This window comes from Pseudomyrmex gracilis, unplaced genomic scaffold (assembly GCF_002006095.1).
Source record: "Pseudomyrmex gracilis isolate BER0280 unplaced genomic scaffold, ASM200609v1 scaffold_82, whole genome shotgun sequence".
NCBI lineage: Eukaryota > Metazoa > Arthropoda > Insecta > Hymenoptera > Formicidae > Pseudomyrmex > Pseudomyrmex gracilis.
Genome location: NW_018020666.1, coordinates 342,335 through 367,332, shown reverse-complemented (window position 1 = coordinate 367,332; position 24,998 = coordinate 342,335). Strand labels below are relative to the sequence as shown.

The 24,998-nt window shown below is 40.3% G+C and overlaps 1 protein-coding gene across 1 annotated transcript in view; it reads left to right on the top strand.

Annotated features, from left to right (window-relative positions):
• Window positions 1-14,994, top strand: part of LOC109855145 — a 27,089-nt gene extending 12,095 nt beyond the window's left edge. The window contains exons 4-7 of the mRNA XM_020429024.1: window positions 8,716-8,818; window positions 8,895-9,081; window positions 12,847-12,928; window positions 13,283-14,994. Coding sequence (XP_020284613.1) covers window positions 8,716-8,818; window positions 8,895-9,081; window positions 12,847-12,928; window positions 13,283-13,429 — 519 coding nt within the window. The 3' untranslated portion in view covers window positions 13,430-14,994. The remainder of the gene's footprint in view (window positions 1-8,715; window positions 8,819-8,894; window positions 9,082-12,846; window positions 12,929-13,282) is intronic.
• The last annotated feature ends 10,004 nt before the right edge of the window (window positions 14,995-24,998 follow it).

The window sequence follows — 24,998 nt, the reverse complement described above, 5'->3', positions numbered from 1 at the left end:
TACACATTTTAGATGTTTACGCATTTTAACACACATGCGATCTGCATAAAATTATCATATTACACATTTATGTGTGTTTAAATAACACAGATAAGCGTGTAATCTTACAATTACACAGAAAAAATGTGTTAAAGTAACACACATGGATTTGCAGTGTACGTTGCGCGCGCATTTGTTCTTTCACTCTCTTCTAGTCCGAGACGAAATAATGCTTCATCCGCCAGCTGCAAAGCTTACAAATCTCTATTTATATGTTTATAACGATGTAAATTTTTTCACTCGTCTTCTTCATGTTTTACGTGTATCACGGACTCCGTGTAACACAATTAAAAATTTTATAAACTGTCGCGAACAAGAGGATTTTGTTTTATCGGACACTCGCATTCAATCGAATTTTTAGTGCAAGGATATTAACGACGTCACCGAAATAAACGCAAAAACGAGGTTGCTCTACGCGCTAAATCAATGCTTGTTATAAATTTTCCAACACGAGATCCAGACTGCGGTTATTGAATTTTTCTGACAAAATTTCAAAAACATACAGAAAGTTGCGTAATTCAATAATACAATTGAATAATCAAACAAGCGCGAAATAGTTTTTGTGTTTAAGTTTATATCTCGCCATTTTGTTCAGCTTATGCAAACATCAACTGCGTTGCGCAAAATGCGGAATTTTTAATTTTTACAAAATTGGTTTTACGAGACTCAAGTTGTTGTTTTTTTTTTTACCGCAAAATTTTTCCGTCCCATGTTTATCCTCGAGTAAAAAAAATTTGGTTATCTAAAATTACACCGCGCAATTTTTAACGCGATATATCGACAGGATATCCTTTTAAATAAATGACACGTGTTTCTCTTTATGATATAATACGCTTGTACATTTCACAGATAGACAATGCGCACACAGATACAGAGACAGAATTAATCTCTGACAGAACGAAGCAAAAATGCCCGTGGAATTCACCTCGCTTGTTGTTTTGATTAAACGAGCTTCGTATTTCCATGCAAATTTCCATACGTTTTCTTTACCGCGACATGAATATATGACCGTACGCAATTTTTTGCTCGATATATACATCCATCAAAAGGAGAAAGAATTTTCATATATTCTTGTGTGATTTCTTAAGCACGCGCATACATTTGTAAAATAAATAACGGCGAGCGTGTAAATAAATGCGGCTTTAAGCACCTCAATACTGTTTATTCGGCGAACTCAATTATTGTTTGTATTTCAATTATTATTATTATTATTAACCGGTATTCCTTATTTTAGAAAGACCGAGAGTAAAGGAGTATTGTTTTAATTTGTGTATGCACATTCGCATTAATTAATAATACTTAAAAATTGCATGAAGTTGTGCGAACTGAGAGACGACCGGACTTTTATCGGTTTGTTTCGGCAAACAGCAAAATGCACTTTATTTTACATGCTTTATTATTCATGTATCCATAACGAATTTGCCGAACAGATTCGGCTTACTGAAGCAAACGCTCTAATTTCGAGATTGAATGATTAAAAGTGAACGAGGAAATTAACATCTCCGCGCGCGCACACACTCTCACAAAATGTATGTACACATTACATATTTCTCCCCGACAGACACACGTGCGCGGGAAGAGCTTTATTTCCTATGAATGATCACAGATATAGAATGACGGTAATTTGTTAGTTACGCGAAGTCGCTTTTATTGAATGAACTCGCCTAACATGTTTCCTTTTATATGTAGCAACTGCCAGAGAACTTTCACTTGCCTGTTGTAAGCGCGTCGCCAATTATATATCTGCATCTTTGTACGCTTATGATCGTTATATACCCGCGCCATATTATGTCCCGGTAAGCGAATTCATGCAAAAAGCACTCCACACTTGCTTTCCTCTTACCTCCTTTCCGTTCCCCTGTCATAAAATTCTCGCACAAAGGCAAATTACACGACATACGACTGCTTCCGATTCCCGACGACACATAGAAAGCGGGAACGTTGTCGTTCGCAATAGCGTAATGATGCCGGAAGTCGTCCCCATTACGGCAATGAATATCGCAGAGGCGGCGCGTACGTATAAGGTTTCCGATTTCTACGTTAAAGAAACGATAAGAGACGAATAAGACACGCACACAACACTTTGATACGATCCGGTCGCAATAAACGTTCAGAGGTCAGTCGCACCGACGAGATTAGATCCTGACACACGCGAATTAGACAAATACTTTTTCTCTCCGTTTTACGGCTGCGCGAGGACGAGGAGGAGAAAGAGCAATCAAATGTCGCGCAAACAGACACACACACACACACACGATCTCTGACGAAAAAACCGCACAATTGCGATGACAACGGTATATTCCAGCGATTTTTTAACTTCACAAGAGCGGGCTTATAATTTTCATGGTACGACCTCTCGTTCGCACGTAGATTAAAAATGACGATATCACCGACATCTCGCCTCTAACGGAACTTCCATTAATATCCTATCTGACCTCGCACACGATACCTTTCCGATACCGCAGACACGAAGTTTGTATTGCAATGTCATCGCGTGAATGCGGGACACGCGATGACGTGCGCAGTCTAGCGAGTCTAGCCTGTCTATGCAGACGCCTGGAAGCTGTTGATTTGCAAGCTAGATCCGAAAAGCTTCATCGTTTCAAGGAATTATTGGGATGAAAATTTGTTTATCGAAGTTTTTTCTATCTACATCGGTAAAATTGAAATTGAAACAAATTAGAGAAAACGTGTGATTTTTTAGAAAGCTAATATTATTGGATATAAAACATGTCTCATAATATTAACGTTAATAGGGTGTTTTTATACATATTGATTTCTCTATATACATATACAATAAAAATTACTCGAAAGTATTATATTAACCTATCGTTAGCTTTTATAAATTAAATATGATCTTTAATGTGATTTATAACTTCAATTTGATTTGATTTTTTGTAGTCTAATAAAATATAAAATGTATATTAAATATACATTTAAATATATAATAAATAGTTGGTTTTTTTACGTAATAATCAGTTTTTCTGTTTTCAAATTAACTCTTTCTCTATCGGAAAGAACGTCCATAGTTATCGAAGCGGATGAGTTCAGAAAAGGGATGCTGCGATTCTTCCATCGGGAATCGTATCGCAGCTATATCCAAATGAGTCGAGCTTTATTGTCGGACACGGTATCGACTCGTCATGGTAGCAAATACGAGAAATCTCGTAATGGACTTTCCTTGTATGTTGGACACGAGGCATTTTTCTCTTGGCAATAATTTCGTGAGAGCGGCTGGTGCCGCCGGGCTCGAACACGTCGTATCCGACTCCAACTCGAGACGTATAGTCGATTTCTCCGATCACGTAGAACTAGGAACGCTACTCCCACTTCTCCACAAAGTCGATTCTCCAATGGCTACGGGTTCGTCGCGGAATTTTTGACGCTATATTGGTATACCATATATATACATATATGATATATAATTTTACGAAGGAGACGGGTTTAATGGCGCCATCATGTATTGTGCACCAATGAATTTTTCTATTATTCATTTAATCGAAGAAGTAGTGTCTGAATATCGAACCTGTCGTATCTTTTTCTATTAATGACGTGTCCTTAATTTTTTGACTTGGCGTAGAATTTTGAAGTTCTTAAAAAATTCTAAAGTACGACATTCAGGTTAATTTGAAAAGTATCAGAAACACTTAAATATTTTATTTACCGTATTTTGCAACATTAACACCGATTGCTGTTACAAATTAGTTAAACCAAACCGGTTTACCTCAAAGCTAAGAAGATTAAGCTTAACTAGATGGGACCTGAGCCAAGCCTAAGCTAATTGAAGTTGACTCCGAGAAGATGGAAGCTTATAAAATATTTACATTCTCTCTCGTTATTAATATCTCATCTAAACTGACCGGATTTGACGCGAAACGACGGCAGAGAAGATAACCGGTCTTTCACGCGTAATAACAATAATTATAAACTCGTGATTCGCGCAAAATTGACGCGATAATGATACGTACAAACACGCGCAAACATCTTGCCACTCCTCCTCGTCGTCGTCGTCGTCGTGCAATTTTCAAGATTACGTGCCGGTTGTGGAAATTAGGTTGCGCCCCGTTAATCAGATGCAAATGAGGCTTTAACGCAATTCGCGCGCCGCGCGAAACCCCGCGTTGAGAAACCTCCTCTCTCGTGACGCGAAATGCTGAAGGGGACGCACGCGCGAGAGAGAGAGAGAGAGAGAGAAAGAGTGATAGAGAAAGAAACGCGAGTATAGAGCTAAAGAGCACGTGTTACGGTATGACGCGAAGATCCCACGTGTACGTATGTATACGTTAGGAAACAAGCTCTGGAAACTGATTAATATGCGACGGCGCCGTGTGCTTAGCTGATGCATCCTTCGCCGTGGGGTCGTCCCGGTCCTGGCGGTGCTCCTTGGAGGGATCCCAAGTCGCATGGCGCGCGCTTCCTCGAATCCATGGTACGCATATCTTGTCTTGCCGCGTTAATTGTACACGCTCAACGGGGGGGAGGTATCTCTCGTTGCGCATTCAAATAATTTCTAAAGAAAGGGAATCTTTAATCAACGCTTTGCGTTCTCAAAGAGAGCTCTCGGGTTTTTTGCGCACGCGATATTTTCAGAAACGTTTCTCCGACTATCGTCGAGCATGCGTCGCTTCAATTATGCAACGATAGCGCGAAACGTTAATGTAATCTACAACGCGGAAACGCGGTGGATTTTCTTCAGAGAAGCACAAAGATCTCGTTTCGTCTTTCAGAAATCGGCGGCGAGAGATTTACTCTCCCACAGAAGAAAGTACGTAAAAAAAAGCACGCTCTTTCCAGCCCGATTTAAAATCGCAATATTTATATTAGAATAATAAATGTTGCGTAATATATTGGTAGATATTAGTAGATATATTATATACAGAAAGTTTTTATTTAACGCACTTCTCCTCTTCTCCCTCTCTCACAATTGGAGAGAAGGAGAAATATTCACGTCGAATATATTTACTCGAATGCGCACTATATGCGCAATGATGCGGCGCGACAGGGATGCGTTTCAGTTGACAATGCGCAATATATTACATCAGTCTATGTGTTAGCGGGTGTGCATTCAGCGCAATTAACACATCGTCGCGCGACCGACATGCTTCTGACGCCAAAGTTATGTCTCGGAAATAGTTAATTTATGCGTAACAAGCGCGTCGCTTCTCTTGTTTACTTCGCAACTTCATATATTCGCGGAAAAAGCGCGAGAACGCGCTATATTTTTTCCGTTTGTTCTTTGATGTGTGTGAAAAAAATATTACTTTTATTTTCGAGATAAAAAAGTTTTCGGCGCGTACCCCTCACGAGAAACTGATTTTCCCAGTAATTGCACGTTTGAGTTACGACCTCGCGCCGAGAAACCAATTGGAACGATAACGAAATTACATTGTCACAGCGAATGGGAGTATCTCGCGTCAGCCTGTACTGGCAACTTTGCATCAAAACTTTCTACCGCTGCGCGAGTAACCCTGTTAGATTGACGAACATTGGCCCCGAGGGATCGCAAACTATAGACGTAGCGGTAATTGAAGGGTTCCTTGCGAACAAGAACGGGAGAGAAAGAGAGAGAGAGAGAGAGACAAATCCATTTTGACGCATTTTTCAAAGTTGATAAAAGAAGGAGAGAAAAGGAGAGAAGCTAGTCTCTAAAAGTCTCTTTATTATGTTAAATAATAATCCGTCACGAGAGGATGATGGCAAGCCCGAATTGTTTATCGCCGTTTTCATTAGATCAAACATGTAGAAAAAAATTATTTAACAAGAGCTATACATAATTGAACGAGTAGAGAACAAGAATTATTGTATAGGAAAAATTTAATCTGACAAATTTCAACTGTACTGATTTTTCGCGCGGCTGTAGTTTCTTCACAAATTGTATCGAGTTATCGTCGGACCGAATCACACAACTGATGCTTCTCATTTAAAGAGAACTGTGTGAAATTCGGAATTTTATTCATGAAACTTGTAATTCCGGGTAGTTAAAGCTCCACTGAGTGTTTTAATAATTCATAGCTCCCCAAAAATATTTACGCCGTAATATTTTTGTCGTGAATAGAATTAAATCAAATTTTTTGTGTGGTAGATTTCAAACGCGTCTATTGTCTCAAATCTGCAAAACCGTGCTTTTACTTTTTCCATTACGTATGTATACGAAAAGGTAATTGCGCTGTTTGTGTATTGAGGTAACTTGGCGTTCACGTTGTGCACGAAACTTTTCAATTATTTCTGTCCGCTCGGTCGTGATCCGCTTTTGCTTTTGGATCACGTACGTGCGGTATCGGTGAAACGGCCTTGGTAGAAAAATTATTGACTCTTTACATTCATTAAGAATGAAAGCATCAATCGCGGTAAGAGTTCACTCCTCGAAGTGAATAAATACCGTGTATGTACGCGATACCGTCTATATACAGGCGCGAAAAACACGAACGCGAGCGATATACAAATTTATACGGTGAAACACAGAGCGCGCGCAGCGATATTCTCGCGTGTTGTTCGACGCTCTCGTTAAAACGCACAGGAAGGGGGGAAAGTTATCTGCTTCGCTCGCTCTCTGAACCGACCGCGCAATTAATCCCGGAGGTGGGTTACGCAAGTAAATCGCGGCCGGCCATTTTTTTTTTTGCGCGCGCTGTAATTTACTACACAAAGAGATACATCCCGCGAGAGGAGATATATATATAGAAGAAAGAGACGGAATTTTTACTAAGAAATTAAACCGCGTCCAAATCTCTCTGCGCCGGGCGTGCGCGCAGTGACGCGCCGTGATCGCGATTCGCGTGAGAGAGAGAGAGAGAGTCTGTATTTTTCGTTCAACGGTAAATACGATAAATCGGCTGACGGGAAAAGAGTCACGTAATTGTTTGCGAAGTTTGGTGAATAATAGAGCGATGTTTTTTGCAGTCGAAATTTTTGGCAAATTATTCTTCGTCGACAAAAAACTGTCGTTAATAAATTGACGTATGTGTGATTTTTCAATTATTCAAACAACGAGCGATGTGTCGAATACGTAATGTTGATGCTGCGCGCGATTCTAATCATTCTGTTTATTTTCTTAATTAATGTAAATTAGAAGTGACGCTTTTGGAATTACGCGTGTTAGTTTTAACGTTTACGGTTGTATGTATAAGTACGTCAAAGGAGATTCGAGCACTTTATTTTTCATCGTGCGTTTAATAATACATTGCAAGAGCCAGTATTCGTCGAAATGTGACGTTATCACTTCGAATCGCGTCGTTCGTGACTTTATGAAATTTATAACTCGCGCGCGTGAGCTCAATTTAACTGTCTAAGCGCGCACGACGACGCGCGAAACGGAAATTACGCGCGCACGATCGCGCATTATCGTCGCTCGTATATATGCAAGATCGGATAAGTTAATTTGAGATAAACTGCATGGTGATTGATTTTGAGAGAGAGAGATCGATACATGCTAATTGAACCGATATACAATTTCGATAATTTCGATTAAAATTATTGTACATCGCGAGGAAGAATTGTATATTAAAAATTATCGTACGCGTATTTTGTGTAAAAATTCAAAACTTTGTCATCCATTGAAATTTTATTGAGGTATTTCAATATACATTTCGTTAAAAAAAGAAATTTCTGCGATAATGCGACGCGCGGTGTCAAGTCGCGTAATTTTTGCGCAAATTCGCACGCGATCGATGTGACGCAACTGCGCAATGACTTTTGCAACGGATCTATTTCGTTCGCGAAGCGGAACGATCCGGTCGCATTTTGATACGAAAGCGCGGTGTTATCAATTAAACGCAATCGGCCGTACGATAATTCGCTCTCGTTTCACGAATATAAATCTGCCTTCAAAAATGCGCGGAGTAAAAAAATCCTCAAAAAAAAAAAAAAAAACCAGGGACGAATATGTATTATTTCACATTGGTGATAATTTCATCGCGACTAAATCTTCTCCGCGCGTTCCGAGTTTTCCGAGGCGCATCCTCGACCATCTTCTATGACGGTACGTGCGACTCTTAATTTTTAATTAACCACTCTCCCTCAAATGTGGCAACGCACGTAACCGCGCGCGCGCCACGTTACCGGTTAATACGATCCTCCGGGTGCCTTTCTAAAGACAACCAGAAAGTTTAAACTGAAATTTATCGGAGCGCGTTTCGCTTCGGCCAAGTTGCTTCTTCTTATATTACGCGCACAGATTTCCTTCACGCTCGCGTTTACAAATCCGGTACAAATATACGTTCTCGTGTTTCGCAGCTTCTTTTCCCGATGCGCCACCGTCTTCGTCCATCTTCCTTTATACATCTGCGACTTATATAGATGTACGATGAGTGGATTTATAACGCGGTTTTTCTCTTATAATAAGCTGCGGAGGTCTTGTTGTAATCAGATGACTAACGAGATTGACATTGATGAATGAACGCGCGATTTGGCTTTACGTTGGATCAAAACTTGACTTACATCACTAATAACGAAACTGTGAAATATATTCGACACGCGGAATCTTTGATCTCGCGCGACAATTGGCTCTTGTGTTTTTTCTTCGATCCTGTTTTAAAATAAATAATACGAGTCTTGAAAATAAATATATTCGGTTTATAAACATCGAGAATAAATCTAATAGAGTGAATTTAATACAAACACAATAAAGAGAAAAGAAGATAAATACTTTCCATATGATTAATTAAAGCCTTGCTTCAGGGCTGGACGAGCAACGCTACGATCGACAGATTGCACAAGAGGAACACGGACCCTCTAGCTGTTGCGGACATGAATAAATTCTACGATGACAGGGCGACGGCAGGTAAATGGCGGAGGTTGCCACTTGCTTCTCTTACTCGCTCGAAATCTCGTTTCCATGTTATGGTCTTTTGCTCCAGGTATCGGATCGGAAACACAACCGCTGCAGGACACGAGAAACCTTTATAAGGAGGAGGTTCAGGTGTACGAGCTAACGGGTGGTGTCGAACTGGTGCCTCTGTTAACCTGCAGGCGTTATCAGTCGCATCCGCAGACCACACGCTACCTTGTCACGGACGCCACTCGTCCAGGATACACGATAGAATCGTAAGTATAGGGGGATGACGGTTTCACAATAGTGAGACCGGCTCGTATACAAAATGATTGATTACTTCATAAATGACGTTGGCGATTATGCAATAATACAGTTGTCGGAGAACGATTTGTTTTTTTTCTCGACTTTGTGTTTCTCGACTCTTGCAAAAACAAAAAGCTCGAGCTTCGTTAGGTTTTTATTTTTTTTTTTACTTACTAGCACAACACAGGCGCATGCTATTATTATTTTTATTTTAACGTGTTGTGTCAGTGAACACAACCTGTCACCGCGATGACAGCTAGTATATATACGTCTTACAAAACCATATAATACACATGATGTACATATGAGAGATGTCAGAAATAACGCATGAAAATCACACTCAAAAAATAAAAGAAACGTGACAGGGAAAAAAGTAAAAAAAAGAATATTATATATATATATATATATAAAATATTATATATATAATATTCTATATCTATACATAATACACACACACGTATATACATATATATATACCGTAAGCACGTGAGTGCATCAAAGTCAGTGACCCCGCCAAAGTCGCGCGGCCAGGTCAGTGACTCCTCCCCCAAGGTCGCGCGGCCGAGGTCAATGACCCCGCCGCGGTCACCTTACTGTAGTATATATATAATACATATAATACAATATAAAGTATAATATTATAAATATATAATAAATTATATGTATAATATATATTATTTAATGTTATATATAATATTAATGTTATATGTAATATTAATGTTATATATAATATAAATTAGTCATGTTACTTTAATCACGTGTTGTTTTTCTATTCTTTCCTGTCACATGACTTTACTTTAGTCACGTTTTTAATTTTATCCACGTATATGACGAACTGTCAAAATCGCTTTTCTGTCATTATTTATTCTCTCGATCTTACCGATTCGATTCGACTCGACTCGACTCGATCAACCAACCAATCGGCAACGCGGAAAAGAGGCTACAATAGATGCGATAGATTCGATTCCGAAACGCGCACTTCTTGGTACACATGGATTTTTTTATATAGAAGGAAGGATTTTACGTGTTTAAATTAACTTTTATATTATACGTATTTAACGTTTAGAGTTTTTTTACTCTGCTTCTACGTTTAACGATAATTTTTTTTCTCTATATTTTTTGTTTCCATTATAGTTTTTTTTTTTTTTAATTAATTTGCGTTGTACTACTCACGTTTTTATCACGTTGCGTTAAAACCTAAACGATGGGGAGAGTAAATATTATGATGACAAAATAATCGATAACGCGCTATGTTCGCCGTATGTAACAGATTGTAGCCGCACACATTTGCTCATTAACTGGAATTAATATTGAGAGCAGTCTTTGTTCTCTTTTATGTAACTTTCTTGATGAAAATGTGTTATCGAGTACGTGCAGTTTAGACGGAGGGAAAGAAAATTTGATATTTTGAACTACATATTTCAATGGGAGGATACATGCATCTTGAGAAAATATATGTTACACATACTTTAAATAAGCATATTGTGTGTGTGTGTGTGTGTTTGATGTCGGCCTTCTGCTTTATATTTCAGAGCATACACTTATACTTCCGTAACATTCCTTTCTCAAAATGTCTCTATTTTTTGTCTCTTTTTCACGTTCTTCACGTGCTTCTTTTTTCGGTTTTTATAATCTGACATAAAAGTCTCTTTCCATCTCTTTCTTTCCTTTCAGTTTCATATAAAAATTTACTGAGAAAGAACGAGCGGTGATGTAAACGGCTGCACTGCACTTTTGCGTTTCGTTACGACGCAGAATACGTGAGTTCTCGATTACAATATCGTTGTACAATTGATTTTTCAACTCGCATCCATTCGCAAGTATACGATAAACACGGCGACAATGAAGGCACGACAATGACGTAGAATTAGTCAGTAGTGATACGACACTCGTGGGATGTAACTACATTACAGATAATCAACCAATTGACCCGGATGCACCCGACCTCGACCATTTCACCTGTCCGTTCCCTCTCAATCTCACCCTCATTTTCCTCCCTTGCGCGCCGACATCGTTCTAAATATTCATCAGCGTCATCGTCGTAAAAAAATATTTTTCCACGAAAGATATCTTTTCCGGAAAGTTGAATATATTTTCTCTCGTTTTACAATTCTTGAGAAAAAGAGAGAGCTAAAATCTCTTATGTGTTTCTGCAAGAATTATACATTCCATACAAAAAAAATTCTTTCTCTTATACAAAGTCGTAATAAAGATCGTCTTCCCTTGTACGCGACGCAGATTATATTTTACGAATAAAATATCTGTGAACACTGAGCGTATACATCATCTGCAAAATGTGTTTACGACGTTTGTAGTACGCGCAATTAATTTTGGAGTAATTGATGCACCACTTTTTTTGAGAAAAAGGGAGAGAGAAAGAAAGAGAGAGAGAGATAGAGAGAGAAAACGAAGTATGTTGCATATTCGATGGTCGTAATACCGATTTATTGCTCGATAACCCAGCGTGTAAACGGTCGTAACATGGCGGGACACGTGCAGCAGCGGCACCAACCTGACATGTAACGAGACACTTTGATAACGTTTAATGGAATAGTGTATGAAAGTTGCGTACCGAGGTGTCGCGTTGTTTATAACACAGTCGGCCGACACCCAAACGCCGCGCGGCGCGTTGTATTGCCTGTCGTAATTAATCACCCTCGATTATCTGTCACCAGGCGGTGATAACCCGCGGGGGAACAAAAAAAAACATGACAGCGGGTGCAAGCCCGGAGTATTATTCACTAAAAAAGGGCTTTTTTTTTCCCCTCCGGCGATTATTTTTTTTACGACAGAGTATAAAATAGAACACACTCCGGCTCGGTGTACTTCGAGCAAGGTTTAATTCGGTGACACACAGAAAGAGAAAGAGAGAGAGGGAGAGAGAGAGAGAGAGCGATATAGGCGGCTTGATTGATTTGCACACAAATTCCCGAGTGCGCTATGCGAGGTATTTGCAGTTATTAGCGCGCAGTCGTTAAAGACTATTCAACGCGCCATCGAAAATATCGATGACTTTAGAGCCACTGGGACGGAAAGCTTTTTTTTTCACACCTTCCGTCCGAGTTGGCTTAATTTGGCATTTAACGGCAAAACTCACGCAGCAGACGAATCATCTACACGCCAGTTTTTATCATCTTCAATATTCATTATTAGCGCGCCATCGAGATCACGAATTTCACCAAAATTTTGGCCATTTTCGAGCATTTGAAAGTAAATATATAAAGAGTAAAAAAATTCAGCAAGGTCAGTAAACGATAGAATTAACTTATTATGTATAAACTCTTTCCGCTAGTTTCTTTGGATAATTATTTATTAAATTTTTATTTTAATATTTAAAGTGGATTTGTTTTTAATACTCTTTTATCTCTATTTTTTTCTGGATTTATTTTGCAGTTCTATGTGGCGCAAATATCTTTATTTTTTAGCATTTTGTATTTATTAAAGTTTATCTTCTCGCAAAATATTCTTGTTTATATTATTCTTGTTAATATTTTATCTTCGCGGTTCCGATGATATTGAGTAATTCATTTTGAAGAGATTGTCCGTTGAAATACACACACACACACGCGCGCGCGCGTGCGCTTGAGCTTTTATTTCCTCGCAATTTGTACTTCCACGCACGTGCGTCCCCCGTCATTTCCGCGGGGGCTCATCAAAAAAAAGAAAAAAAAAGAAAAAAAAGGATATGAAAGCCCGGGTGTGACCAGCGTGCGTCTTTTTTTTTTGTTTTGCAGGCTTCGCGCGCTCAGCATCGCCAATCGGGAGTACATCGCGGATCTGGCCGAGCAGATACGACGCAAACGGGACCGAGCTTTGGTAAGTACCCCGCCTATGTATGATCGATGACGATCGTCGGCTACGTCAAATGGTAATTCGAAACGGGGATTAATTGCACCCATCTCCCGGCAATCTCGTCACTGTCGGACCGTCTGTTATCGGATCGAATTGACTACACGCGCGCGCGTGCACAATACGCAGCGCGGCTGATGAAACCTCCGAAACGGTTTCACAAGAATTGGAACGCGCGATAACCACTCATGAAAGCAGCGACGGATCGAACATGAAACTGAAATTAAACCGATTTGAAAATGCGGCGCGTGTTCTCAGCCCGGCTGCCGCGATCGATTCTGTTTTTATTCCACGTTACAAATCACTTGGAATTCGTTTCAGGAGGAACGTCGAATGGAACAGGAGAGCTGTCGCAGGCACTTCGATACTTGGAAGAGGCTATGGGGCAGACCGGGCCACGGCGCTCCCATAGATCACGCGCAACGGAACAATCTCTACAACATCCTCCATCGCCCGGCTATCTATTGAATTTTCCTGTAAAGCGTTTCGCTTCCGAGCAACCGTAAAAGCGGAGAGAGACTTCTCGCGCTCTTTAAAAAAAAAAAAATGCCGCTTTTTATTATACAAATCGAATAAGGAGACGACCATTAGCGGTAACGCAACGCAAAATTAGAACGATGGTTTCAGAGAAAAAAATGTGACGGAATAAGATCGTTATGTAAGTCGTTCTACCGTTTTGACTTATATAAATCGCTGTACCAGATCGAATTAAAATCGATCGCACACGTGACCGCTATTTCATCCATCTATGTTTTAATAAAATTTCGAAAGGAAAATGCAAGATACAACGTCGTTCTCGAAATAAAGTATTCTTACGTGGAAGATGCGCTATAGATTGCTAATTAAGAAATTGAATCTCAAATTGTGAACGAAACCAATTAATTTTCAAAGATATTGTCTCAACGTGTCGCTCTCTTCAAAAATGATTCTTACACAAATGGAAGAAGTAATGAAAAATTATATGTGAGAGCGGTAGCGAAGAATTAGGATAGAAAAATGTTAACGTCAGCGCCCTTTGTTTCTTATGAGTCGACTTGACATGAAAAAGCGAAAAGAGCATATCGGATAACCTATTAAATTTCATGAAAGCCTTGTAAGAGTGAGAGAGAAAGAGAGAGAGAGAGAGAGAGCGAGAGAGTAAAGAGTAGCTTGATAAACCAGGACCCATGAGTGACGCCGCGATTGACCAGACCTCAAAGGAGCAATCTCGTGAGAATCTAGTTGCTGTACGCGCCCGTCGGGTCGATAGGTTTTAAATTTCATGAACATCAAGGAACGGTCATTTGAATATATGTATGTATAGGTGCTTGTATATAAACGCGCGTGGCATGAGCGAGGTCACCATCACCGTGAAAAGAAAACGTAAACTTCCATCAGTCATCGTGTCGGTGAAATCTGGGGGGAGGGTACACTGTTGCTTCAATCTTTCTTATCTCCGTCGAAAAGGAAGCCCATGTAATTTAAATCCTGTAATTTCAGATGCCTGTGAAACGATAAACGACACTTTAGACGCTTGAAATTTTAGAGCCAAGCAAAAGAAAGCTGAGCGCTTAAATGTATATTACCTATTTGTTAAAAAGAATTTACACAACGCGCGCGCAAACAAGCTTCCTATTTTTTTCTCGCTGTCGTCGTTAATAATTTTACGCCGTTGTTGGTGTAATTTAGGCCATGAGTGCAGAGTATGAAAATTACATTATTTAATGTACGCACACACACACGGCTGTTAAAAAATATATTATTTGGGAAAGACATGCGAGACAATTAATTATGTTTATTCATTTTGTTGTCTGATAACACCTTCATTTGTTTTCACATTATTAAATGAGTCACTTGCTACGGGAGCCACGTAAATTGTATTCTATACCGTTGGAATGAAATTAACGTGATGCGAATATAAACTGACGCTGAGTATTGATTTTACCGAGCTTTTCGTTAACCGAGCTTACGCTGCTTCCAAATAAGTGACTCGAATAATCAACAAAAATCGCGAGAGACAGAAGGTCTCTCGAAAAGATTTTCGAATTATTTAATTAAATAAATATTGTTTCAATTATGAAAATGTCATTCTAATTTTAGCGTAATGCACAAAAATAAAAAATTTAATATATTTTACATAAACTATGTTAATATAATATATTTAACAATATATGTTTAGAAACCAGTAGAGTATATAAATATTTAAATATATATATTTTCGCTAAGAATATAATCAACACGCGGCAGAAATAACTTTTTGCGGTGTTCTGAAAACGACTTCTAAAATTCGAAGTAAATTCAATTCATCGTTCGCAAAAAAAGAGTGATTCATTATCTTCTGTAGAATAAAAATCTATACAGTAGTTTTACTCTCTCGACACTTAAACGTGAATAATCCGCCGCGAACGACCCGGACGTTCAAACGTATCATAAATCATCGACTCAACGCAACGAACGATGTTCGCACTCGCTCTCTCGGTTTTATTAGCCGATTTGTGTAATACGTTAATTAGACATTAAGTGCTCGGTAAGCAGGTACGAAACCGGAAGAGTAACGGCAGCACCTTTAATGGATGTGGCTTATTTAATTTGCGCGGCTGTTTGGCGGTGCGGCTCGGCGCAGTTTGTACGCGGAAAGGCGCACCTTCATCCTGTTTCCGTCTGGAGAGCGCAGTTTCAACCCTCCCTAGCCTTCCACCCTTTAACTAACACACACACACACATACACACACACACACACACGCGTAGAAGCGACCTACAAAATCTTCCGCCTTCGCCGCGCGCATCTCTCGAGCACTTGCATCCCTTCGTCCGTCGCCGCGCTATCCTCGTATCAACCCTCTTTCGCTAGCTACCACCCGCGCTTTTGCTATTGTCTGACTATTGTGTCGCTGTTACCGCGGTGTGTCGGTCCGTTTGTATAAGGGTGATTCATTTTCTGGGAAATATCAGTTCCTGCGTCGCGCACATGAATTTCGACTCACATGAGCGCGTAAAACCGCGCGTTATGTGTGTGTGTGTTCCTGCGCGCGCGCGGACATCTCTCTCACTCTCTCCTCCTATCTTCTCCCCCTTTTCATCCTCTACATTTCTCGTCACGTCGTCGTCGTCGTCGAGCGCGAATTAAGCCTTCCGTAGACTTTCCTCCGGACAAACATAAATGCATATTCACCCTCTCGAAGACGCTATTTCACTAGGGAGCAGTGCTTTATTTCGAGCATATTCGCGCCGTGGAGTAGTTTTGCAAATTAAAATCGTCCATCTCCTCATTCCCTCCTTCGTCGCGGGATGGGTTCTTCGTTATCGTCTCGGGTGCTCGTGTAATTTTCGCCGACTTTACCGCGGAAATTTTACCTGGTCACGTTCGACGATAGCTCGGCGATCATCGAGTTCGCTTAACGGAAATAGATAAATCGCGGAACGGGACGTTAAAATGAATCTCTCTCCTCTCTCTTTCTCTCTCTCTCTCCGTTCGGCGCGACGAGCGAGTCATCGTGAAATTTTCCTGTACATTTAACGTGTAAATATAAATAACGCGGCGCGCTCATAAATGTGCCTTTCTAAATTGCGGAACCTCCCGCTACGATGCTCCCGCTTACTGCGGCTCAGCGATAAAACCGACCCGCCTCCTCCATATCTGCATTTTCTCCACCGTGCCTCTGTTTGTTTGTGTCTCGTTCGCACACGCCCGGCCTTCGCCCGGCGGGATGCATTGTTACAAAATTGGGTCATCCGCTTACTGCAATGAGATACGCGACTTGTCCCGGTGTCGCGCGCCATGAAAATTGGTTACCCACTACCTCTCTCTTTCTCTCTCTCTCTCTCTCTCTGTCTCTTTCCTTCTCTTTGCTCTTGCATCGTAGAAGATCGAGTGAATTAATAATCGCGAAAGCAGAGAGACTACTACTAATCTTGCAACATCAGACACTGGAGAAAATTCCGGTTCTAAGAGCGGTTTTCGCTGCTAATTGGAAGATATCGAGATGACAAATCACGTGTAATCGAACATAATTTTTTGAAACACCACGTTCAAAAAATATTTCGTTACTATTTTAAACAATTTAAAACAATAATAAAATAAAAGTTTCTTTCAAGTTTTTTACATCATGATATAAACATCTTGTATTTGAAAGTGTTAATATTGCATGTGGCAATTTTGTTCGATCGGTCGCCAATTATGCCAATGTGATAATTATTATAATACAGCAAATTGCAATCGATCGGATAATATTCATAAAATATTTATTGCGATCAAAATGCGTCGGGCTTTGTTTCACGAAATTACATAAAGTTGTCTCACACATAATAGAGCTATTTATTATTGTTATAAAATATTGTCTCTTTAAAAAATGAAATTTTTTAAAGAAGTTGATTGTTTTTAAGTAATATTTATGAATTGACAGCAATATCTGATAGATATACACGGTCGATCATTAATACTCATTTATACGCTGTTCCTATACGTCAGAGTAAATCACAATAAATCACGTATACGTATACATATATATATACACACGTAATTCTGTACAAGAAAAAACGGCAAAAACAGACAGAACAGATCCTACTCTGTCGTTAAGGAGCCATATTTGATAAAAAATGAGATTTGCGTGCGCGGAACGTTGAGCGATTGTGCGAACGTAGGATCCACGGGAAAAATGTCACTAGCGCGAGGGGGATGATTAACGAGCTAACTCTAATAGCCACTTTAGCCGTACTTAATTAGAAATCGCATAATTTATTCTGCAAACGCGCGGAATGTGAGTTTCTGTTCTTTCACCGTCGTCGCGCGAATCCCTTTTATACGATTTACACGTACGCGTACACATCGTGCACTTTTACATGCTAATTTCGCCGACTGCTCTTCTATTTGCGGACTCAACTTTTACGTACGACTTTGTTAAAAAAGACCGCGCTTATGACTCGCGCGTTTCCCTCTGAGAATCACGTTGTCGTCGTCATCGTCGTCGTCTGGTTACAAAAAAATGAAGAACGATTTAAATACGCTTGTAAAATTTCTCTGTTACGCGCATCCTTAATGTGTTAAATTTGTCTTAGCGAGCGGCCGGTTAATTATTTTCGACCGAACCCACGACGAGATGAATATAAGAAAAGATCCTTTTCCTTACATTATTCATATCGGTTTGTATTAAATCTCGAAACACATTTCGTCTGATAAATTTCCGTCGTAAAAACGGAAATAAATACGATCATTTTTCACAATTCTCCACACGATCGCGGTAAAAGCCCGCCGACCAAGATTAATTCGATGAAGCTGCGCGCGCTGCCGCGCGCGCGTTAGGATTTTATAGTTACAACACCGTTAGATGAATCCGTTGTGTACACTGCATACTTACATACCAGTAGTTGAAGCTGCTCGTTCTACTTCGTCGCGCGCGACTCGGTGAGTAATTTCCGTGTGTGCGTTGTGTGTAAAAGCTGCTGTAGTGACTTTACTCGATAAAGTGGCCCCCAGCAGCCTCCCTTCTCTGCGCTCGGATGGTAATATTAACGATACTAATCGTGAAATGCGAATTGTGCGCGCGCGCGCGCACGAGACATCAAATTTTATTCAACGAAACAAACTAGAATACCGGCTTATCTCGACGAGTTTCGTCCACCGTGCGAATTTCCATTAAACACGCATTTTCTACCTCCCCATGTACAAATATACATATATATTATACACATATGTTACCCGATGTTACATGTACATATAATATTTCAATAAACCGCGGTGGGCGATACATCACATTTGTGATAAATTTCTCACGGAAATAGTTGACGACGTTAAATCAGTTTGGATAGAAAAAATTTGAAGTAATCTTGCGGCGGCGAATATTAAGATCTTTTGTCGATTCAATGTCACGTCTTTACTACTGAGCGTTAAACATAAGCTTTTACGCGCACGAACGATGACCCTTCTCGCGCGTCGTATAATTTTGTCATTTATTACAATGTTGACATTATTTTACACTCGCGTGTAAAACCTAAGATAAGAGATATAATGCACGTAAGTTATTAACGAGTCATTGTTATTAGAGCGCATTAGCGAACTATTAATTTTGCGTAGATACTGAAAGTTGTAGACAACAATCGCCACGTACGATCAATAGCTTAATGAAATATACGTCCTCTGTAATTACACCTGCTCCATAATTACTTGCCGTTACCTTGGTGATATTTTCTACATAATTAAAATCAAGTAAAATACGCATTTAATATATTTTTAACTTTTCTGTTTGACTTTAAAATGCGTCAAACATTTCGAAAAGTTTTCATAATTTTGACACGCACACATTCGGAGTTTACGTCTGTATAATTCTCCCGAGAGAGAGATATCCGATGCATTAGATAATGCTGATACGTTTCAGCGTACCTCTCGCAGTAGAAACTCGCTGTAGAGCGATACATTTCTATTATGTCGCACCAGCCAAGACACACGGAGAATCTATTACGTCGCGAAACGCAAAACTTTCACGTACACACAATACGTTGTATAATGAATACAAAATTAAGAAATCGTACATTTTTTAGTAATTACACGACGAATTATAACAATTGTATAAAAATAATATATTTCCACACAATATAAATTATAAGAAATATTTATAAAAAGCGCGTTGCGCGCTCAAGTATGTATTTAATGCACTGATAACACATTCCCGACTATCTCCCATATTGTGTGTGTATCGAAAAAAGTGAAAATAAATCGATTCTCGTGTGTGGCCCATCCATTTCCTTGTCGAAGTCTTTCAAGATCGTTCCGACCGGGCCGGCGAAGAAACTTCTGCCAAAGTCGATAATTTATTTCGCAACTTCGTCGCTCTCTCCGTGACCTGTTTCCGATGTGCTTGTGAATCGGAAACTTCTTCCTGCAGTTCACGCGATATAACATTCCGTGAATGCATACTAATTACATGCCGGGACGCTCGATTTTTGACGTGAATGTAATTTCAAAGTTAAATATCGCGTCAGCGTGTTAAAATGCTAAAAGTGCGGAAAAGGGTCGCACACGTGTGTGCATACGCGTGTCACGGTTAAGTTATGTTAATGAAAAAACGGATATTACAATGTAAACCCGCGCATATTGCAAATAATATATTGGCATCGACGCGCGTGCATCGTGTCACGCCATACGTATTACATTATGATTATGAGATATACACGGGCACGATATCGATATTAAACAGCTGTGACTGCGTTGCATATTCATTGTAAAACGAATGTCACCGTATAAATGATACGCACACGTAACGCGACAATGTATACGTACAGCAATAATAATAATTGCCAATAATAAACGGAGATAACAACCATCTTTATATATACGATATATTGTGCAAGATTTGCAACTGACGCACGCGCGCTCGTCAAAGTGAAGTTATCAGAATATATAAATTTTCCGAAGCACTGTCGCTTGCGGCACGATATTGCAAAATGAAACCTTTTGCGGATGAGAAAATTCATCAACGCTTTAATTACGGCGTTGAAACATACGTTCGTATTATATTTATATTTTATTTATCGGAAAATTCTCTGAAAAGAAAGAGGTAGCGAAAAATCTCGATGCGATTTGAAGTTAAAAAGCAGACACAAGAGTCTCATGCGCGAACGATCGGTCGCAGTAGTGAGACTGTGCCAAGGCTATGCCACTCGATGGGTTCTCGCTGGCACGAGAAATAATATTTGTTCATCGTTTCATCGCGATGTACGTGACACACGTGAAGGCGACATATATGCAGTTCTTCAAGTGCGAGACCGTTTTACGTCGCGAACTGCGCGCGCGCGCGCGATCAACGAAATCTGAATTTCATCGACGAACGTCAAACGGGGCGAGGATTTTGTTTGTTCAACGTTGTGGCTTTTACAGACAGAACGCGTCAACGCGTTACGCGTGACGAAAAACAATCACGATGGACCAAAATCACTATTTTGATCTTATGAAAAAGCAGCATATCGATTGGCTATCGAGACGATTTTAGCCACGCGCGTTAACGCGTTCTATATCTGCGGACGCCATTACGCTCCGACGAAGTTAAAATAGAGACATGCGAACTTCAAATTATATTACTGCGGTCAAACTAAAATTATGAATTTTTCAAAATGAAATAAAAACATCGTAGTTTTACAAACGTTGAGATCAAAAACTCTAGTAGAATTCATTAGTTTTATACGACTTGGAAAATTTAATGAATATCGCATCTGTATATTTTCACGTTGAAATTTCAATCACGGGAGGGAGGGAAAAATGTCGCTTATTATTAAATTCGACGGGAACTCCAACTCTCTAGCTATTCCCAGTCAAATGATTAAATATTCGGCAATTAGCCGCATGTGTTGCGAGAGCGGGATATTTTTTCGTTGTTTCCGCTCGGCTCTTTCCCTGTAATCAATGGCCGAGAGTCTCTCTCTCTCTCTCTCTCTCTCTTTCTTCCTCTCTCACCTCTCTCCTCTTGCCATCGAAATATCGCTTTTAATCGACCCCTCGTATATATCGCGCCACTTTAACGCTACATCTGCTAATTGCGTCGGTAATGGCGTTTCTGGGATTCGACGCAAATTTGCTCGGTCGTCCGTGCGATTTTGGAAAATCGTCGCGTGAATACTTGATAAGCCGTACTCGGGTTACATTATCGCGAGCGCGCGGGGCGGTCGCACGCGCGCGCACGATATAATCGTTGATCCGCTTGCAAACCCGTGTGTGATCCAGGCATCGTCGGATATTTTCAGCAAGCTTCCACGGGAATTATGTCGAGAGAGATTAGTCCCTTTCCCTGGGGCGTGTAATATCTATAACGGCAAAAACGAACGTGGGAGAGGAGGAAGCGCGCGCGCGCGATCGTTTTGCGCATTAATGTACACATCGTTCGGCCCGACCGAACCGCCTGTCGATCGACGTTTATGTAACCCACGTTGAGGAAGTCGGAAAATTATGCGCCAGGCTCTGCCACGCGAACTTTGTACACACACACCTAGATTCCGCGCGGCGCGAATCGATTATTGAATATATTGCGACACGGGCTCGTTATTTCGCCATTTGCTCATCTCGGTAATTAATTATCTGCGCGATGTTGTGCACAGCCATTATCATTAGCGATATCATTACATCGTCCTTTACGTTACTGCGCTAATATTTCCTCACGGAGTATTTTCACGAAGTGGTGTTGTCGCGTTTGAAAATTTTCAATCTGCGTTGATGCTCTTTCTTTGTGTGAATTCTGGAGACGAAAAAAAAAAGAAGCGAATTATGATTATACATATATGCAGCAAAATGATAATTTTTCTGTACACGAGAGAGTCTTTGTGCGAAGAGAGCTGTGCAGCTCTCGCACTTGCAAAACTACTTCCGGCGGCAAAACTTTTTTCATATATCTCCGAAATTATTTCGAAGTATCACAGCCGGACGCAAACCGTGCGTTATCCTCTTTACCCTTTCGTATCTACTTTTGTGTGTGTATGTGTGTGTGTGTGTGCGTGGAAAGCGGGGAATATTAACTTAGTTTCAGTTTGCGTTCCGGCGTTTTATACATTTTTCCCATTAAATTTTTCTCATTAAACGTACATTATGTCGTGAATAGTTTTTCATCATTTCTGCTATTTCACAAACGACGCGCAACCGACGAGAGCCTTTCTCAATTGCGCTCGCGTAACATGTTATCATTTAAATTGCGTTTTTTCATCCGTTCCTTATGTCGTGATATATACATATAATCTTTACTTTTTAGTGTATGACGCTTTTGAGAAAACTCATTTACGTTTATTTTTGTTTTTTATTAAACTATCTTTTATCTCGTTTCCAAAGTAACTCGATCACATTTTCAAACTCTCTCTCTCTCTCCCTCCCTTTCATTCTCCTTTCTTACCTCGGAGAGTTCAAATCCCCGTCTCACACCCAAAGAAAAACAAATTATTCACAGTTAGAACAAACGCGCACGTGAATGCGGTAGAGACTCTCTCGAATCGCATCTCGTTAATAATCTGATCGTAATAATCTCCGCGTGCAAAATATTCGGGAGTGTCCCAGGGCGTTAGGGATCGCTCGCGCTTCGAAATGCATGGAAATAGGAAATCTCACGATCTGCTTGCAATAAGGTCTGCACGTGATCGCTGCAGCCAGCAACCCCCCGTAGAATTGGCCGGAGACCAAACCCGGGGTGGCGCTCTTATCGTATTTCGCTCGGCGTTTTTCTCCCGCCTTATTTACGTTCTCCTTTCTTGGGGTTTTTTTTTTTTTTTAGATTTCTTCCCTCCACCCTTATGTTCTCACCCTTCCTGTACACATCCCTGTCGTCGCGGCATCGACAGCGGCGGGTCCCCACGTTGTGCAGAAGACGCTGAATTATTTACAAACTTTAAAGCGCGCGGAGGTAAAGTCGAGCCGGCTATATACGCGCGCCGTACCGGAGTCAATGTGGAAAATGGAGCCAATCCCCGTTCCATCTTCCGTAAATGTTCATAGTCCGCGACATCCTCCGGACGAATTTACATCCGATGCGTCATAATACGTTTACGATAGCGTCGGAAAGAGAGACAGATACATGAATTTTATTTCACAAAACCATTTTCTTTAAAGGGAGAAAAACCATATAGGTACGCGTACTCAACGACGATTCTTCGCGAATAATCCGTATTCTTAATATCAAACACGTGTAATATAAAAATTGATCAAAACATCCGGAATACACTGCGTTTTAATTTACATATAAACGTCCACCTTCAACCTGGAGAAACGCTCTCTGATTTTTATAATTGTTTCATCGTGCCGTTATTAATATTAATTATTTATATTAAATTTAATTATTTAATTTAATATATTAAATTCAAGTATTTGATATGTTTAATTATAATTACTTATTACTTTCTACTCTAGAATTAAATGCTGACAAACGTCATTATCACACACTATTGTGGTCGTGTTAAGACAATCCCCGCGGCGAGGGTGGTAATTTTACCTCCATCACCGACGCACGTTAGGCGGCTGCATTATGAAGCACTCGTACGGCCGCTCCCGTAACTCAGTCTGGCGCGTCATTAATACCCGGGCATTCGCCGTACATTATCACGAGGCATTATACGGTAGATCGATCCCATTTAGATCCCGGGTCCGGCTTGGTCGAGCGCGCGCACCTACGATCCCGCATCTCCGCGCGCCACGAGATTTTCGTTGGCTGCGAGCGCTAAGCCGTTCAGAAGATGAGCTCTCCTCGACCCCATTCAACGCCTTTCCTTTCGATTCTTTCTCGCGAACAATGGTCGCGCGTATGCCGAATTTCCCCGGGGGGAATCCGTCGGACTACGGCAGATAGTGCGGTGTGTGTTATCCGGCGTGTGATTTTATGTCGCACGAACGCGGATACGTTTCGACGCGTTTTATGCTGAATATTAATAAGAAAGGAAGAGAGAGAGATATATATGCGCGCGCTCGTCAGAAAATCGAGTGAGAAGATCGAGCAAACCGATATTTTGACGTATATTTCTTAGTACATCATCCTATTCGGTGATGCGTCATCACGTTGTTACGACGTTGATACATTTTAACGCGACATATATGTTATTCAAATTTTTATTTTCCACATCAAATAGTTTATGCAAGTTTATGTATAAGAGCGCACCGATAATCTAAGCAACAATAATATCCATCTAAGAAAACATTTGCTTTAATTACACACATTCTGTTTACGTAACATTTTCTGCGTAAAATTGCATAAATATTTTTCAAGTGTTGCGCGTCGTAAACCAAACGAAAACCAATTAAAAACAGAAATTGCAATTTCGGTTTGAGACAGTGGTTTTTTCTTGTAAAGATTTTCAATACAATATTTTTGGAAACAATTATTTCTTACAACAAATACTTGCTTTTTTTTAATTCAAAATTTGTCACACTCTCGTCCTGGTGCATTCTGTATTCCTTCAGCGTCACGTGTTTCTTGCGCAAGGACTTTTAAGCACACTCTTCGTCGCGCGAGAGGAAATCAACGCCGAACGCCCTCCTAGTTTTCTCCTCACGGACTGCTAAATCTTATTTTCCTAGAAGTCAAAGATGCAGACGGCAGTCGCG